General features: G+C 51.0%; 1 protein-coding gene across 1 annotated transcript in view; it reads right to left on the bottom strand.

Annotated features, from left to right (window-relative positions):
• MAN1C1 (mannosidase alpha class 1C member 1) overlaps window positions 14982-18224 on the bottom strand; it is a 147731-nt gene continuing 144488 nt past the window's right edge. The window contains exons 10-12 of the mRNA XM_018056080.1: window positions 17651-17823; window positions 16483-16598; window positions 14982-15754 (exon numbers count right to left, since the gene is read on the bottom strand). Of these exons, the coding sequence (XP_017911569.1) occupies window positions 15634-15754; window positions 16483-16598; window positions 17651-17823 (410 nt within the window). The 3' untranslated portion in view covers window positions 14982-15633. The remainder of the gene's footprint in view (window positions 15755-16482; window positions 16599-17650; window positions 17824-18224) is intronic.

The raw sequence follows: 18224 nt of genomic DNA, 5'->3' as shown, positions 1-18224 counted from the left end.
GGCACAAGGTTCTGTCTCCCACCGACTTGGAACCCTTTTCTGCTCTGGCTTCGAGTCATCTGGCTGCAGCTGGTGGGGGAGCTTCCCACTCCATGCCCGCCAGGGTGGAGTTTACGGGCTCACTCCTCAATGCAGTGGGGAAGCCGAGGGCCGGCGTCTCTGGTCTTCTGGGCAAATCAGCGGAAACTCTGACTCCCAGGAAGTGAGTGTGCGCAGAGGAGGGTCCCTTCAGCTGTCAGGTGGGGTTAAGAGAGGCTTCACAGAGCTGATGTCCAGCCGGGTCCGAATGCGGGAGCTCACTGGGTGGAGCACTGGGAAGAACAGTCCAGGGGCAGGCAGAACAGAGGCAGAGGCCCCGGGGCATGTCTATGGCTTTGTGAGGATGTAGTCCCGTGGGTCTGGGCAGAGGGGATTCAGGGCAGAGGTGGGGGTGCTGTGAAGGGAGAGGTGGCAGGAAAGGCAGGCTGATATCCACCCAGCTTGTGAAAAGCTTGGACTTCACGCTGGGGCAGTGCAGTCACAGCAGGGCAGGACCTTCCGCCACTGAGGCACCTTCAGATGCCGAGGACCCGTCCCTGAATCCGTGTCCTGGCTTCTGCCTGGAGGCACAGGAGCTCCATGTCCACACCCTGGGTGTCCGTGCAGACACTCCCACTGCTCCCCTGGAAGAGGAGGCAAGTGGCCTTGGTGCTGGGTCACGGCCTCATACCCCAGCTGTGGCTCTTTCTCACACACACCCACGTCCACACCTGCCTGCCTTCTGGAAGCTTCCTCTTTTCTTCTGCTCCCTGTGTCTCTGGGGTACGGGCACCAGGAAAAGGTCTCTCTCCTGCAGGGGGCTCTGCTGCTCTCCAAGGAGTAAAACCAAATGATTTTTCTACAGTGGCTCTAAGTGGCTAGCGTAAAGTTGGCTGAGTGGGAAAGAATCCGCCTGTAACACAGGAGACGCGGGTTCAGTCTCTAGATCAGGAAGATCCCTTGTAGAAGTGAAGTGAAAGCTCTTCAGTCGTGTCCAACTCTTTGTGACACCGTGGACTCGACAGTCCATGGAATTCTCCAGGCCAGACTACTGGAGTGGGCAGCCATTCCCTTCTCCAGGGGATCTTCCCAACCTAGGGATCAAACCCAGGTCTCCCGCATTGCCAGCATATTTTTTACCAGCTGAGCCACCAGGGAAGCCCACCTGGAGATGGAAATGGCAAGAAGCTCCTGTATTCTTGACTGAGAACTCCCATGGACAGAGGAGCCTGGCGGGCTATTGTCTTTGGGGGTTGCAAAGAGTCGGACACTACTTAGCAGTTGAGCATGCATGCACACTGGCTCTACTGGGATAATAAACCTGGTGGGGGTGGGGGTGAGGTTAGGGGGTAGTGAGAGCCATTTGGCTCTGTTTTCTCGTGTTTCTCCTCTATCGTCTCAGTTCAGTTCAGTTCAGTCACTCAGTCATATCTGACTCTTGGCGACTCCACAGACTGCAGCACGCCAGGCTTCCCTATCCATCACCAACTCCTGGAGCTTACTCAAACTCATGTCCATTGAGTTGGTGATGCCATCCAACCATCTCATCCTCTGCCGTCCCCTTCTCCTTCCACCTTCAATCTTTCCCAGCATCAGGGTCTTTTTCAATGAGTCAGTTCTTCACATCAGGTGGCCAAAGTATTGCAGTTTCAGCTTCAGCATCAGTCCTTCCAATGAATATTCAGGACTGATTTCCTTTAGGATGGACTGGTTGGATCTCCTTGCAGTCCAAGGGACTCTCAAGAGTCTTCTCCAACACCACAGTTCAAAAGCATCAGTTCTTCGGTGCTCAGCTTTCTTCACAGTCCAACTCTCACATCCATACATGACCGCTGGAAAAACCATAGCCTTGACTAGACAGACCTTTGTTGGCAAAGTAATGTCTCTGCTTTTGAATATGCTGTCTAGGGGCTTCCCTGGTGGCTCAGAGGTTAAACGTCTGCCTCCAATGCAGGAGACCCGGGTTCGATCCCCAGGATGGGAAGATCCCCTGGAGAAGGAAATGGTAACCCACTCCAGTATTCTTGCCTGGAGAATCCCATGGACGGAAAAGCCTGGTAGGCTACAGTCCACGGGGTCGCAAAGAGTCGGACACGACTGAGCAACTTCACACCCACACTCAGCTCAGGTTGGTCGTAACTTTTCTTCCAAGGAGCAAGCGTCTTTTAATTTCATGGCTGCAATCACCATCTGCAGTGATTTTGCAGCCCAAGAAAATAAAGTCTGCCACTGTTTCCATTGTTTCCCCATCTATTTGCCTTGAAGTGATGGGACCAGATGCCATGATCTTCGTTTTCTGAATGTTGAGTTTTAAGCCAACTTTTTCACTCTCCTCTTTCACTTTCATCAAGAGGCTTTTTAGTTCTTCTTCACTTTCTGCCATAAGGGTGGTGTCATCTGCTTATCTGAGGTTATTGATATTTCTCCCGGCAATCTTGATTCCAGCTTGTGCTTCATCCAGCCCAGCATTTCACATGATGTACTCTGCATATAAGTTAAATAAGCAGGGTGACAATATACAGTCTTGACATATTCCTTTTCCTATTTGGAACCAGTCTGTTGTTCCATATCCAGTTCTAACTGTTGCTTCTTGACCTGCATACAGGTTTCTCAGGAGGCAGGTTGGGTGGTCTAGTATTCCCATCTCTTTAAGAATTTTCCATAGTTTGTTGTGATCCACACAGTCACAGGCTTTGGCATAGTTAATAAAGCAGAAGTAGATGTTTTTCGACAATCCAACAAATCATGGCCATTTGATCTCTGGTTCCTCTGCCTTTTCTAAATCCAGGCTGAACATCTGGAAGTTCACAGTTCACACACTGTTGAAGCCTGGCTTGGAGAATTTTGACCATTACTTTGCTAGTGTGTGAGATGAGTGCAATTGTGTGGTAGTCTGAACATTCTTTGGCATTGCCTTTCTTTGGGATTAGAATGAAAACTGACCTTTTCCAGTCTTGTGGCCACTGCTGAGTTTTCCAAATTTGCTGGCATATTGAGTGCAGCACTTTCACAGCATTATCTTTTAAGATTTGAAATAGCTCAACTGGAATTCCATCACCTTCACTAGTTTTGTTTGTAGTGATGCTTCCTAAGGCCCACTTGACTTCGCATTCCAGGATGTCTGGCTTTAGGTGAGTGAATCACACCATCATGGTTATCCGGGTCATGATCTTTTGTGTATAGTTCTTCCATGTATTCTTGCCACCTCTTCTTAATATCTTCTGCTTCTGTTAGGTCCATACCATTTCTGGCCTTTATTGAGCCCATCTTTGCATGAAATGTTCCCTTGGTATCTCTAATTTTCTTGAAGAGGTCTCTAGTCTTTTCCATTCTATTGTTTTCCTCTATTTCTTTGCATTGATCACTGAGGAAGTCTTTCTTATCTCTCCTTGCTAGTCTTTGGAACTCTGCATTCAAATCGGTATATCTTTCCTCTTCTCCTTTGCCTTTAGCTTCTCTTCTTTTCTCAGCTATTTGTAAGGTCCTCTATCATCTAGGACCTTGGAAAGTCAGAGGGGTGATTTGCCTCACACCCAACGCTAGCATCTTGGCAGCCAGTAATAAGTCCAGTGTTCCACATGGGAGCAAAGTGTCACTTGGGAAAACTGAGGCTTCTGTTGGGATTGCAGGAGTGGCTTTACCTGCCTGGACCCCATGGGCCTCTCAGCAAATAAGTACGTACTCTGTGCTGGTACAGGAGCACAGCAGGGAAGAAGACTGACTGGATACTTCCTCCCTTGGACCTAAATATTCTAGCAGGAGGAGAGAGATGATGAACACCCAGGGAAGATAGTTTCAGATAATAGTGAACACGAAGAGGGAAGACAATGTGGCATGGAGTGATGGCAAGCAGGGGTACATGACGTCAGCTAGTAGTTCATGTTTACACCGCAGCCTGAGCGAGAAGAAGAGGCCATTCTTTGGAGAATGGAGGCAAGGACATCCCAGGCCGAGAGAAGAGGAACCAGCAAGTGCAAAGGCCCGGAGGTACAAACAAGCTTGGCGTGTTCAAGAAACGTGAAGAAGGCAGTGAGTCATCGAGAGAGTGACCGGAGAAAAGGTTGGTGACAGAGGCTAGGGCCATGTCATCCAGAATCTTGCAGGCTGTGGCAACAAGTTTCAGTTAGATATGATGGGAAACCCTTTCAGGTGTTAAGCAGGGGGAGTGACATGTGATTTTATTCTATTCATTTATGCATCTGTGCTGAGTCTTAGTTCCAGCTCGTGGGAATCTTCCATCTCCCTTGCAGCACGTGGGGTCTTTAGTTGCAGCATTTCAAACTCTTAGTTGGGGCATATGCGATCTAGTTCCCTGATCAGGGATTGAATCCACAGCCCCCCTGCATTGGGAGAGCAGAGTCTTAGCCACTGGACCCCCTAGAGAAGTCTCTGTGATTTGTTTTTGGAAAGGCCTTTTTTTAATAGCCAAAAAAGAGAAGTAACCCAGATTTCTATTGATGAGCGGATAAACAAAAGGTGGTATAGCCAAACAATGGGTATTATTCAGCAATTAAAAGGAGTGAAGCGCTGATGTGTGTTACAGCGTGAACAAACCTCAGAAACATTATATTGAATGAAAGAAGCCAGACACGGAGACCACATATTGTATGCGTCCATTTATATGAAATGTCCAGAATGGGCAGATCTATGGAGACATAAAGTACATTAGTGGTTGCCTGGGGCGGGAGTGGGGAACGGGGAGGAGAAAGGATGTGCTAATGGACACAGCGTTCTTCTGGGGGGTATTGAATGTTCTAAAATTAGATTGTGGTGATGCTTGTACAACTCTGTGAATATACTAAGAAACATGAATCGTATGCTCTAAGTGGGTAAATTTTATGGCATATGAATTAGAATTCAATAAAGTGTTTTCTGGGTAGAGAAGAGTTTGAGGAGAGCAGGAGCGGAAGGAGGGAGCCAGGAGGCTCATTTAGTCCCCTTGCTGGGCTGGTGAGGAGCTGGAAAGAGGTGGGAAGACGCAGCCAGCCATGTGGTGGTGGAGACAGGGCTTGCTGATGGCTTAGGGGAGGGCGGTGAGACCAAAGACAAGCATCGATTAGGGCTTGAGCCCGGGTGAAGGAGGAAACAGAACAGGCTCTATCTTGAAAGCAGGACTCCATCTTGGGCCGGACTGTGGACTTTGAGTTATATGCCCAGTATCTATGGAAACAACAGACCAACTGGAAAACCAGGCTGCTGGAAGGAAGAGCCCCAGGGCTCATACCTACACTCTCCTCGCCTAAAGTGAAAGTGAAGTCGCTCAGTCGTGTCTGACTCTTTGTGACCCCGTGGACTGTAGCCCACCAAGCTCCTCCGTCCATGAGATTCTCCAGGCAAGAATACTGGAGTGGGTTGCTATTTCCTTCTCCAGGGGATCTTCCTGACCCAGGGATCGAACCCAGGTTTCCCACATTGCAAGCAGAAGCTTTAACCTCTGAGCCACCAGGGAAGCCCCAAAGAAAAAAAAGCCCAAAAGCCTCACCTAAAAGAATACCTTAATTATCTGTGTAACCGAATAGAATCATGCATGCTCTTATGTTTATTTGGGTATGACCACAGGCCTATTGATAATTGTCACTGTTAACTACCTAGGCTTAAGGCATATGAATCACCGGTTAACTTTGTATCTTTCTTTTTCCTTTGTTCAGACTAGTTTCTGGGAACGTTGTACACTTAGGGTATATAGGTTTTCACAAAAACTGTTTGGGGTCCTTGGCTAAGAGGAGACTCTGCCTTGTACCCACCAGTGTAGTGAACTGCACTCCACTGTCTGCATTGTCCTGAGTGAATTTGTTTCCTGGAACACGTGGCTACAACAAGGGTAGATGGTAAGGCCATTTCTGGAAGTCTGAGAGGCCCAGGCTGGGGGCAGCTGGGTCAGGTCTGCTGTGTGGAGATGCCCTGAGCTGCCAGAGAGGCCGTGGGTGTGGGAGTCTGGAGCTGTGAGCTGCTGGACTGCAGACTTGGGAGTCTCCAGCCTCCAGATGACATCTAAAGCCCCCAGATTCAGCGAGATCTCAAAGGAGAGTGAAGAGGCCTTCAGCCTATGTGGCCACAGCAGTTGAACGTGGTTCCAGACGTGGCCGAGCCTTGGAGTCTGAGTGGCTTTGGTTGGATTCACAGGCATGGGGCTGGGGCTATGATTAGCCAGAAAATAGATTAATTGGAGGGGTCACGACAGCCTTTGGCTAGACTCTCAGACTGTCCAGGCAGAGAGATTGGTTTCCTGGGGTCAGGAGGGCCCACACAGACTGCTTTGTTCTCAGCAGCATTAGCCTGGCTGCCACCAGCGTGGCCTGGGGCCTCTGAACAGAGACCAGGCCCCACCCATACCCTCGCTGGTCTGAGGAAGTAGGGAGCTTTTCCCCAAGGGCACCTGCAACTCTGAGGCACAGTCGGGGTTGGGAATCACTGGGCTGGCACGAGCACCACCGAGTTTTCCTGTGTGGGGTTTCTGGAGCGCTAAGCATTGAATGCCAAATCCGGAAGAATTTTTCCTTTTTATAAAACCACCCTCCCCTCACTCCTGTTGCTCATTCAGGACTGGAGGCTGAGAGTTTCAAATGCAGAAGCAGCAATCTTCCAAATAAGCCACAAAAAACAGTGAATCTGACATTTGGGGGCCTTTAAACAGGGTCGGGCTCAGGAAGACGTGTGGAGTGAAGAGCCCCACGCTCTGCCCCTCACATCTGTTTTGAACTGTGGCCAAGGAGAGGGCAGAGATTGGGGTCAACCTCCTGGTTTTCCCAGGACTGAGGGCTACCCAGTATGAAAAGCTGCAAAGGCCGGGGCGGGCTGCGATGAGCCAGCCGCCCTACAAGAGAGGGACATGTCTCAGGTGCCTCCAGGGTGTTTTATTTCATAAGCTCTGATCTTAGTTGCGTGCTTCAGAGGTTTGAGCCACAAAGGATAGAAAAGGGCTTTGTGACAGCCAGACAAAAGAGCATGAAGGTCCTTCTTATATAGAAGATAAGTCGTTATAGGTTGTCTCTTATCAGTTGAGACAGAGGAAAACTCAGTGGAGTTTTTATAATTCAAAGACCAACAAGGGAATTAAATTTTGTGCTGAAATTAGTGGTGGACGAGGTCAGCAGAGGATTCACTCTGGAGAGGGCAGGTATTGATAGGAAGCAGCAGGACGATTTTCTGGGGGCTGGAAATGTGTCTTGATGAGGAAGGTTGTTTAAGGTCTGTGTGTATACGGGTCAACATTTCTTCAGCTGTATGTTTAAGATTACTGTCCTTTTCATTTGTTGCTGAATCTGCATTAAACCTAAAAGGTTTGTTTTTTTTTTTTTTAAAGTAAATATTTCTACGACATTAGGCACCTTCAGTTTTCAGCTGTCTTTCACTCTATTTTTAGTTCGGAGCAGGGCTGAACATAAAATAAGAAAACCCCCTTCCAATCTTTTAAAGAAAAGTTTCATTTAAAACCTCGTGGAGAAACAGGACTAATTAAAAACATGGGAAAAGGAAAGTAGATGAAGGGAGGACATAGGGTTGGAGGGGGAGAAAGGGGGGGATTTCCTTAAGGGCAGGTTGAGCTCGGAGACAAAGATGAAAGGGAGGAGGAGGCGGACAGTCTCGAAGGAGATTGGAGGTAATGGAATTGTTCCTCAACAGAAGGGATCCCGGAGAGACTTAACAGAGATGGAGGCAGGATCTCAGACAGCAGGTCTGATGTTTTTCCTGGGGGGCTGGGGCAGGGCACCCTTACGGGGAGCCCTTAAAGCCATGGTGGGCAGCAGCTGTCGGGGCAGGCCCCTTGGCCAGCGGGTGAGCCTTGGGCAGGTAAAGTGTGGAGGTCATATGGTGATTGTAGGTGAGGAGCCATGTGCTGGAGGGAAAGCCCTGGAAAGGACCCTCCAGGAGGTGCCAGGCAGACCACAGGGCAGAAAAGGAGGGGGTGCTCCGCGCATTTAGGTGGAATCCAGGCCTGCGGGGGACGCTTCTGAAAGGCCGTTGTCTCCTGGTTAGCATTCCCCACGAGGGGAGGGCGTGAAGGTGGACAGAGTACTATGTCTGAGACCTGGAACTCACTGACTTCCTGCCTGCCACAAATCCAGAAGGTTCCAAAGGGAAAAGGGAGAAAGACCCTGGGCCCCACAAACAGCCTTGATTCCACACACACAAGGGAAGGAGAAGGGCCGCCGTTGGAGGCAACTTCTATTTTTAAAAAAACCCAGCTGGGCTTGTTGAAAGGAGTACGGGGGAGGGGAACAGAGGGCAGTGGAAGCTGCAGGAACAAAGGTCAAAGGACAGCTGGGGTGGCTTGAAGTCTCCCGGGCCAAGACCAGAGGAACCCAGAGACCGAGGACTGGCTGTGGAACACCTGGCAGAGGGCGCTGGGCTCTCTCTGCACTCCTGGGGCACTGGTTCCAGAAGCTTCTACTAAGAACCCAAGAAAGGTTTTCCACTGAGACTGATGTAAGGGGAGAAAAAAAGAATTCTTGGGCATCTCCACTCAGAAGGGAGAGGAAACTTTCAAAAATGTGAAGGAGGTCGTCTCAGGCCCCAGCTTAAAACCCCACCTAGCTTCTTGCTGCTCTCAGATGAAGAGCAAACCCCGCCCAGTTCTGGAGGCCCTGCAGGTTGGAGCCCGGTCAATCCGACCTCTTCCAGCCAGTAGGACCACACCTCCCCCTGGCTTGCTGCCTTCCTGCCCCTCAGACAGACCAGAACTTCCTCCGCTGAGCCTTGGCACCGGGGACTGGCTGTCCCCTCTGCCTGCGATGCTCCGTCACACGTGTCAGCTCCCCAGGGAGTCCCTGACCGCCCCTGTTGCTCTCACACGTCCCCTGTCTGTGATCTCTCCGCCTGCACTCACCTTACGGATGTATCTGAGCTTTGGTCGCTAGCCCGGAAGTCCCGTGGGAGCAGCCACCTTGCCCTTGGTGTTCTCAGCTGCAGTTCTAGCACCTCGCTCACTCTTTGTGCGGCAGAGATGGTTAATGGCTATTTGTTGAATTATAAAAGGCTGGAGGATTCTGGAACCGAGGCCAGGGCAGCAGCCATGAGCCCCATAACCCAGCCTCAAGAACTTGCTGGGTGGGAGAAAGCACAGTCAGCCTGGTAGGGGATGGATCTGGAGCATCACTTTCAGGGATAATGGCCAGAGGGAGTGGAGTTTGCTTGTTGATGCTAACCTCCAGCTGGTGCTGGGATTCTTCCTGTCCTGTTGTCTGACCCCAGAAAAGCAAGATGTTCCAGAAATTTGGGGTCAGATTAGGTCAACATTGAGGGTGGTGACAGGGATATACGAGATGGCTCAAGGGGCAGCTGGGGCTGTAGGAATCCTAACATCCCAGAGACCCTGACATCTAAGGAAAACAATTGAGAGCAGAATTTTTATTATGGTCAAGACTGAGCAGAACAGAAACATGGAAAAGGAGGAGTCTGGACTTCAATTTGTTTGGATTTCAGTTTTTGTCATAAAGGAGGTTTCATTGTGAATTTTGTTTATTTTTTGAGAAGCGACTTCATTGTTTGGAGGGTGTTCGCCTTGTTCAAGACGGGGGGCACTTCTTATTTGGTGTACGGCCGGACCTCTGATGAGCACACACGGAGTTGAGGTGGGAATGATATGGAGTGGAGACGGGCCAGGCATGGGTTTTATTCTGGGGTGTGGGGTGGCCTTGGGGATCAGTCAGCATCGGTTCTCCCACATCTACCTGCGCCAGGGTCACCTGAGGGCTTGTTGCAAAAAGACTGCTGGTGCCCCCAGAGCTGCTGATTCAGTCGATCTGGGGGGTGCCTGAGAACTTGCATTTCTAACGAGCTCCCGCGTGCTGCTGGTGCCTGGGGCTTGGTTCCACACTCTGGGAGTGTGACCTAAGGATGCTTCAGCTCTGAATCATTCTGTGGCCCAACACAAAACCCCCTTTTCAGGTCTCAGGGGAGCTCCCGAAGGAACAGTGACTGAGGTCCAGGGGCTCCCAATGGGGTCAAGACCATCTGGGTGTGCTCCCAGCCCCAGCGCCAGGGAGACAGCCAACCCCTAATGACTGCAAGGTTGGCCAAGAAATCCTAAGGCTTAGGAGAGGGAAGTCACGGGTATGTTTGTGTGTGCACATGAGTGTGTATGTGTGTGCTTGTATGTGTGTGTGTGCACACAGAAGTGTGCATATATGTGTGTGTGTGCACATGCATGTATATGAGTGTGTGTGTGAAACCTTTTCCTCAGCATGCTCTCATCTCAGCCCCCAGACTGGAAAGTGATAAACAGGTCTGGCCTGTCTCCTCACTCTCTCGGTGGGACAAGGGCTGCGCTGATCAAGTCGGTATTCTCCTGTGTAAATAACTGCCGGCCTCGCCTCCCTTCCAAGGAGGGATTCAAGGTCTCCAGGAAGAGGAAAGACAAATAGGATCTCAAACACCTTCCAAAGCAGAGACGCCTCTCCGCCAGCATCTTGGACAGGCTCTCAGCCTCTTCCTCCGGCTGGCCAGTCCTGCCCGAGCATCCTTCACAAACTCACCGGGCCTTGGAAGCCTGTGGACAACCTACAAATCTTCATCCCAATTTCCCAGTTTTCGCAGATTCAGGGCTAATGGCAATATGCTTGTTCCACGTGAAGAGCAGAAAATGTTCAGATGTATTGCTTGGAGAGTGTGGTCTGTCTCGGGCCTGCTTGATGCAGTTTCCTCCAAGTTTCATAGCATTTTGTTAAAAGAAGAATTTTTGACAGTAGCGTTTGCCTCACATTTACTCAAGGTTTATAGTTTACGAAGAGTTTTCACGTCATAACGAGAATCACTATAGGTATTGAGTTCCTACACCAGGGAGCTCAGTTAATCCCACAGACGGAAAAGCAGAGGCCCAGAGAGGTTGAGGGGCTTGCCTAAGGTCACACAGCCCAGGGAAAGGACAGGGTGGAAATGAACCCAGGTCCATTTGGTTTCAGCCTGCGTTCCTCCTCTCCTTTGTCCTTACCTTCAGCCTGACTGAATGCATTCCAATCCACAGAAAAACTGAGTGAGAAAAAACACAAAACAAAGAAAAACCAGAGGCTTTTGCAGAAAACAGAGACTGGAATGCATATAAAAATAAACGCGTACGTTCAAGGGCACCCTTGGGTCCCCAAACAATATGTTGTGTATAAGCTTCTTTCTATAACGATGCATGTGGTAGAGGGTCCAGTGGGGCAGGTCGTCAGCAAGCAGAGGACTGACTTTCTAAGTTTTAGGACTGCACTGTCCAAACAGTGGCCAGGAAGCACTCACAGCTATTTAAATTTAATTACAATGAAGTGAAAAATTTAGTTCTTCAGTCGCACTTGCCACATTTTAAGAGCTCAAAATCTAGAACATTTCCATCATCACAGAAAGTTCTACTGTATAGCATTGTTCTAAGCCCCCATCGAGCCTGCTCCTGTCTTACCCTGACTGTCCTGGAGTGGGGGAGCCACAGTGCAGGGACAGACACCTATTCTAAGGCAGGTTCCTTTGTAGTCAAGGTACCTATAGTTGCCATCCCAACACCCAAGTCCCTCTGCTTTACTCTGGAGAGGCGATAACACAAGGGAAGCAGACAAAGGCCAAAAACCAAAGGACTGGCCGTTAACTGCTACTCAAGTGTGGCCCAAGGACTGGCAGCTTCAGTATCTCCTGGGAGCTCGTTAGAAACGCTCCATGCCAGACTCTCTGAATAAGAACCTGTGTTTTAGCAAGACCCCCAGGTGATTCAGGTGCACATTTAAATTTGAGAAGCTGTGACTTAAGAGACAGGCTGAGCGGGATCAAAATATTGTCCCAAATATAGGAAACCAATCAGATATTTTTAGACACACAAAAAAATAGCAGCAGCACCCTGTTCCCTTAGTAGTGTGTGATTAACCATGAGTCACAGAGGGCTGAGCATCTCTGCACCACGTGATTAATCAGCATATTTCCTAGGTTAGGCCCCTCGGGAGAAGCTGGGGGGGAGCTGGCCCATTTCCCATCCCTAGCACCTTCTTAGACCAAGATGAGGTCATCTCTCCAAAGCAAAGAGAAGAGAGCTAAGACTCACATCCTGGGTCTCAGGGATGCTGCCTTTATATCAGATTTTCTATTTTTGCCTTTTCTTTCCAATGCGTCTGGCTTTGAACTTTGTAAATTACCAAAGACACAATGCACTATATAAAGTCAGCCCGAACAAACACACAGTCCTTTAAAGGGATGCACCTGGCAAAGGACTGTGTCCCCACTTCCCGGGATGTGATGCCCTGCAGGCCCCAGTGCCTGGAGCCAGGTGCTAATGAAGCTTTCTGGGAAGGAACCAGCAACAAACCGATCCATGAATAAAACAGGTGGAAGAGGTGGTTCCATCCGCCAAGAGGGCAAAGATGAGGCTTAAAACGAGCCTGGCAGCACACTGCCTGCCTCCCCGCCACCCCCCGTGCTGGGGACGGAGAGGTCTGCTTCAGGAATCGTTCCAGAGCTCGGATTCCTCCTTCATTGCAGATGACTCACCCTTTTATTCCCCTCTCCTCTCAGCCTACCTTGGGTCTTACTTATTTTTATCCCCAGAATGGAGTTAAGTTGCCAAAGGGATGATATTTCTCCACCTGCAAGGGCCCTCCTGGAGGATGAATTTTAAAATATTCATTTTTACAACTCGCTCCCAGCGATAATGCAGAAGACAAGAATGCTGTGCGGAGGAGAGGGGGACAGCAACATGGGCCCAGCGGGGAAGCCTGGGGCCTTGGGGAACTGCTAAGTGGCTCTGCCATGATAGACACCCCAGGAATTGACTCCAAGGGGTTGGACCAGGAGAAAGGGGAAGGGGCCAGTGTGCTTTCCTAACTCTCTTTGTAATGCTGAGAAGAATCAAAGCCATAACTAAGAACAGTCCTGCTGGTTTTGCCCTGTTGGCAGACAGCTGTGTCATTTTGGTAGCAAACCTAATTTTTTCTCCAGGGAACAGCCCGTTGCCCATTGCATGGGGTCTTGGTGGGTCTGTCGGTCAAGATGCCTTGCCCTCCCCTTGGCTAGGGGCACGTGATCCAGGTCAGGCTGTTTGGAAGCTCGCGTCCTTGAAGGGACACACAGTAGAATCTGGAGCAAATATTTGGATTTACCCATCCTGGTGGTGGTGCCTGGGGAGGCTGCCCCCTGATTCTTGCAACCTGGACCCCTGGCAATATCTTCTTTCCTGTCCTTCTTGAGGTCTGGCTGTTCTCTCCTGAGCCACTCCGAGGCATTCTAATACTGTATTGTTATTATTAATTTTTTTTTGTTTAAGTTAGAGTTGGTTTCTATTATTTGTAGCTAAGAATCAGAACTGACACAAACCCAAATGCCCAGCAATCGGGGCTTAAAAGCATGATACAGCCCACGATGGAGTACTACACACCAGGTACAGCAATGAGACACAGGCACAGAAAAGATGTTTACAACATATAGTTTAGTGCAGAGCAGATTCTAATAAAACAGGATGCCATAGTAGGATATAATGCTTGCAAAATACACTCTGTACCGTCATAGAAAAAGGTCTGGAAAAAATATAACATTATTCTGATGCTGACGTATTCAGTATGTCCCTGATGCTGGGAAAGACTGAGCAAAGAGAAGGGGGCAGCAGAGGATGAGAGGATTAGATAGCATCACTGACTCAAAGGACGTGAATTCGAGCAAACTCCAGGAGATAGTGGAGGACAGGGGAGCCTGGCGTGCTGCAGTCCATGGGGTCTCAGAGTTACATGACTTAGTAACTGAACGACAACATTTATTCTGGAGGGTAGGAAGGAGAATGATTTTTCTTTCAGCTTACCATAAAGATATGCCTAACTGTTCTATAATATTTGTATAATGACTCTTCTGTTTTGCTTTTTAAAAAATGGGCCCAAGCAGGTGACATGTTCTTGGTGCCTGTCAAGAGCGATTTGCTGGGTTCAGGCAGCAACTTATTTACCAAATGCCAGGGTTCCTGCTACAGCCACAGCTTCCCTGTAGCTCTGACTACTGTTAAGAAGATGCTGGAAATGTCTGAGTCTCCACAACAGGAAGCAGCATCTCCCACAGCCTCAGGGCACCAGCCACATTCTGCTGATGAGAACCTTATAAGGTGGAGGGTCCACCATCCGCTTGGTGGAAAAGAGAGGTTCAGAAAGACAGGAGACCTGCCCAGGTCCCCCCAGTGGGGGTTTAAAGCCAAGTCACCTGGCCCAGGGCTTCAGCCTCCCAGGGTGCTACTCAAGTTCATTAACAGCCAGAATGAAGCGGCTGAGCCTGGAGACGGACTCTATCCTGTGAAGTCAGCTGTGTGGACACGCTACCGAGGGGTGAGGGTGAGTGAGGAGACACTCTCCCCAAGCTGCTGAGGCCTGAACTCTTTGTCCTGCAGAATGGCAGCCTCCCAGGGGTGGCGGTCAGGGGGAGAGCAGATTTGTGGGACACTCTTCCCTTCCAAGTCTCAGCTTGAAGGTCATCTGCTCACAGAGGCTCTCCTTGACTGCTCCTCTAAGGTAGGTCTCAGCCTGCTTGTCTCCTTTGGAGCATTTCACAGAACTTTTGCTCATTCTGCTCCACGGTCTGTGTCCCCCTGCTTGACTATATGCTCCCTGAGGGAGAGGCTTCTGACTGTTCCACTCACAGTCGTGTCCCCGTGTCTGGCCCCCTGCAGACACTCAGCAAGTAGCTGCAGAATGATGGAATAAATGAAGGCTGGATGGGGGTGGCGAGCAAACCACAGGGGCTGGTCTCACCTCTGCCTTCATTGGCTGTGTGACCTCAGGCATGTTGCCGCCCCTCTCTGGGTCTCTTCCAAGCCGTGATGTTTAATTTCATGTATAAATATCCAACTTCATTGAAAAGGTTGGCCTCACCCTTGCTGAATATCTTAGGACCGATGTAAGGGAAGGTAATAGAAGTTGGCATCTTTACTAAATTATACTTTAAATCAACTGCTGGTTGACTTCTCTTTCTGATGATAACATTGCAGTGGTTTCCCCAGGAGTCACTGATGTGCAATGAACCCAATTGTATTTCTTATTCAATAAACTCTTTTATTGTAACTTTACAGATTTTTCCATTACAGTAATGAAAACAGCACTAGTGATTCATAACTGGACCAAATCAAAGGGGAACTCTTCCTCAAATTATAAGGTAAATGACACATAATTGAACATAGAGTAAATGTTGGGCAAAAGGAATTCAAAATATAGAAGATGGGGGTCACGATTTTGTGTGTGTGTGTGTGTGTGTGAGTGCAAACACTTTAAGGGTTAGTTTATCAGGATGAAAGCATTTTTGAAAGCACATGATTTTGAAAACTATATTTATAATCTGTGATAAAACTCAACTGTAGAGAAAAGGCAAAATCAAGCAAAACTCAATAAACCGCCAAAACGAAAGGAAGGGAATCAAATCCACGAGGCTGCAACGCAAACCTCCGGTGCTTTGGCCCTAGAACGGCGAGAGAGCAGGTTTCACAGAACTTCTCTGTGGAAAGGAATGTCTGGGCCTGGTGTGACATCTCCGCGTCTCCAAGTCCTGTCTCCTCACAGAGGAAAAGAAGTCGCTCGTCCAACACACTGGCTGGGTCTGCCGGGCAGGGGCCCACGTTCCCAATCCGTTTGAGAACACCCCCCAAATCCAGAATAGGCGACCCGGGAGCGGCAGGGATCCGGGTGGGCGTCAGCCCCCGCCCCAGCCGGAGCTGTCCGAGTGGTTCACGGGGAGCGGGTGGGCCTCCGTGTTGAACACCCAGTCTTCCAGGGAGAGCATGTCATCTTCAGAGAACAGAAGATAGAGATACCTGTGCCCAGCAGGAGGGAGCAAGACAGCCTGTCAGTGCCCTGGGGAAGGGGGATCTACTGGGAACAGAGCTCAGAGCCCGGCAGGGTAGGGGGGGGCGCCCTCTGGGACAGGCCTGTGCCCAAGGGGGCAGGGAGGTCGCAGACCCTGAATCTGTCCAGAGGGCCCATCCCTGGGAAGGAGCTGTGGACGCCGGGGGGCACATCGAGCTTTAGGCCAGATGGAGCTGCTTCATCCTGCTTCTGTACCTCCCCCAAAACCAGCTTCCCCTAATGGAAGGAGCAGACCATTCCCATCCATCCTGAAGGGACCTGCTTTAGGAAACCGCGAGGAAATGGAGGCCAATTTCCTCCCCGGAAAGGAGAGGACGTGCAGCGGCTGAACTGCTGTGGTGACGGTACTGACGCCATCGTGGTGATTACTCTGCCCGTTTTACACAGAACTTAAGTAACAGGCTGAAGCAGTTCACTTCTCACACAGCTAATGCTCCGGTGCGTGGAGTCCGGCCCACCTCACTCTGTGTGGAGAAACTGGCCTGGCCCAGGGCCCCCGCCCCGAGTGGGACAACCTCCTGGTTCCCAAGCCCCCATCCCTCTCGGGCGCCCTCCTGGGACAGCAGAGCCTGACTGATGGTGATGGTGGAGCTGCCCCTCCCGCCTGCTCCCCTGCCTCCCTGAGAAAAGATGGAGCTGCCTTCCGGGAAGAACACCGGCCGAGCCCCCAACTCACTTTAGAGTCTCCGCCAGAAAGAACGTCTGCTGCTTGTTGTCGTGGTTGGGAACCTTACTGTATACATCCTGGATCCCGGAGAACCCAGCTTCCGTCCGACAGTATTTCTCCAAGGCCTGAAGGAATGGAAGGCAGACTTGATGTAGGGAGAGGAGAGGTCTCCCCAAGACCCACGCCTGCCCAGCTCTTTAGCAGGCATGTGCGCCCCCGCCCCCGCCCCCGCTTCGGCTGGAGACTCCAGCGTTTATGGGAGCAGCAGGCCAAACTCCTCTCTCAGGGTGTAGCCACCCTGCGCGAGCAGGCTCCCTGGGCCCTGCCTGAGCTCTTCACCTGGCGGGAACTCACAGAAACTAGACTGGCCTGACAGACTCCCTCACAGTGGCGGACAGAGGGCAGGGAAGGGGCGGGTGATGTTCCTGGCCTGCAGTGTGGGGACTGGACTTGGCTCGCCCCAGGGATTCCCTGTAGAGATGTGGTCCTTGGGCCAGAGGCTGTGTCCGCCTTCTGCACAGAAATGCAATTTTTACCCACTTAGCATCTATGGGTGGGGCCCAGGGGGACAAAACAAGTGGCCTTCAATGGTCAAGAACTAGGGTTCTCAGAAAAGGAGGGGGACTCTGGCCAGTGCAGCGTGTCCGTGAGTCTGAGCAGGCCCCGCCCCTGGCAGAACACGTGCTCCGGGTGGTCTGGGCCCCCCAGGGCAGTGGGCCAGGGCAGAACAACAGAGGGAGCTCTGCATCCATCCAGGGATCTTCTGGAGTCCCCACCCCTGCCTCTAACACCTGCCCCAAAGAGGGGAAGGATTGGAGGAGCAGAACCCAGAGAGGGGAAGCCCAGGGCTGGGCTGGTTTGGGGAGAGGAGGCAGGTGAGCTGGCAGCTGCTCCCGTTTGAGAGGAGCGATCGACAGCCACCCATCCAGGCTTCAGGGTCAGAAGGCAGTGAGCCTGTGTGTGCTGGGCTGCCTCTGGCTGCCGCCCTGCGTTCGCCCCTCCAAGTCTGCTGACACTACTAGGCACGCAGCCCTCTTCACAAGCTCCGGGCCTGCTTCTGCCTGGCTGCAACCCAACCTTGACCTTTTGCACTCTCAGCCTTAGCCAGGTGCCAGCCTGGCTGGCCCTTCCTCTGGGCTTTGGACCCTGCCATCACCCCAGCGCCCCCGCCACTCACCATCACCACTTCCCAGCCCCACTCCCTGTAGATGGGGCTGTGGGTCTGCCGCCACAGGTACATGTAGCTCTCCACCACCTCTGGCCGCAGGATATAGTAGCTCTCGCTTGTCTGCGTGGCCACGGCCTCTCTGCCCGAGTTAAACCAGAAGGCCTCAGGCCCCAGCTTGGTATCTGTGGGGAAAGGACCAATCAGGGAGCCTGGGTCAGACCTCCCACCTCCTTGCTCTTCAGGGCCCTGCTGCCCCAGGACAGATGGAAGCCTCTGGAAGCCCTGGCCAGGACTGGTTGGTGATGGATTGGCATGGGCTGGCCTGTCTGATTTGCCCGATAAGCTGCCTGGCAGAGGTATAGCTCCCCTCTTGGCCCAAGCTGGCCAAAGCAAAAACCTTAGGCCTCGAAACTTTGGCAGTTTTAGACCCTGAGAATTCAGACGAACATCCCAGCAGTTCAGGGAGACAAAGGTTTGGGTGGTGTGCCCCTCACTGCGTATTTTGAGACCTTAGTCCTGCTAAGATGTGAACCGGAGCTCAGCCAAGAAAGGGTTGCAGGTTTAAGCGCATTTGGGAACAGTG

Source organism: Capra hircus, chromosome 2 (genome assembly GCF_001704415.2).
Source record: "Capra hircus breed San Clemente chromosome 2, ASM170441v1, whole genome shotgun sequence".
Lineage (NCBI taxonomy): Eukaryota > Metazoa > Chordata > Mammalia > Artiodactyla > Bovidae > Capra > Capra hircus.
This window is presented reverse-complemented; position numbering and strand designations above follow the sequence as displayed.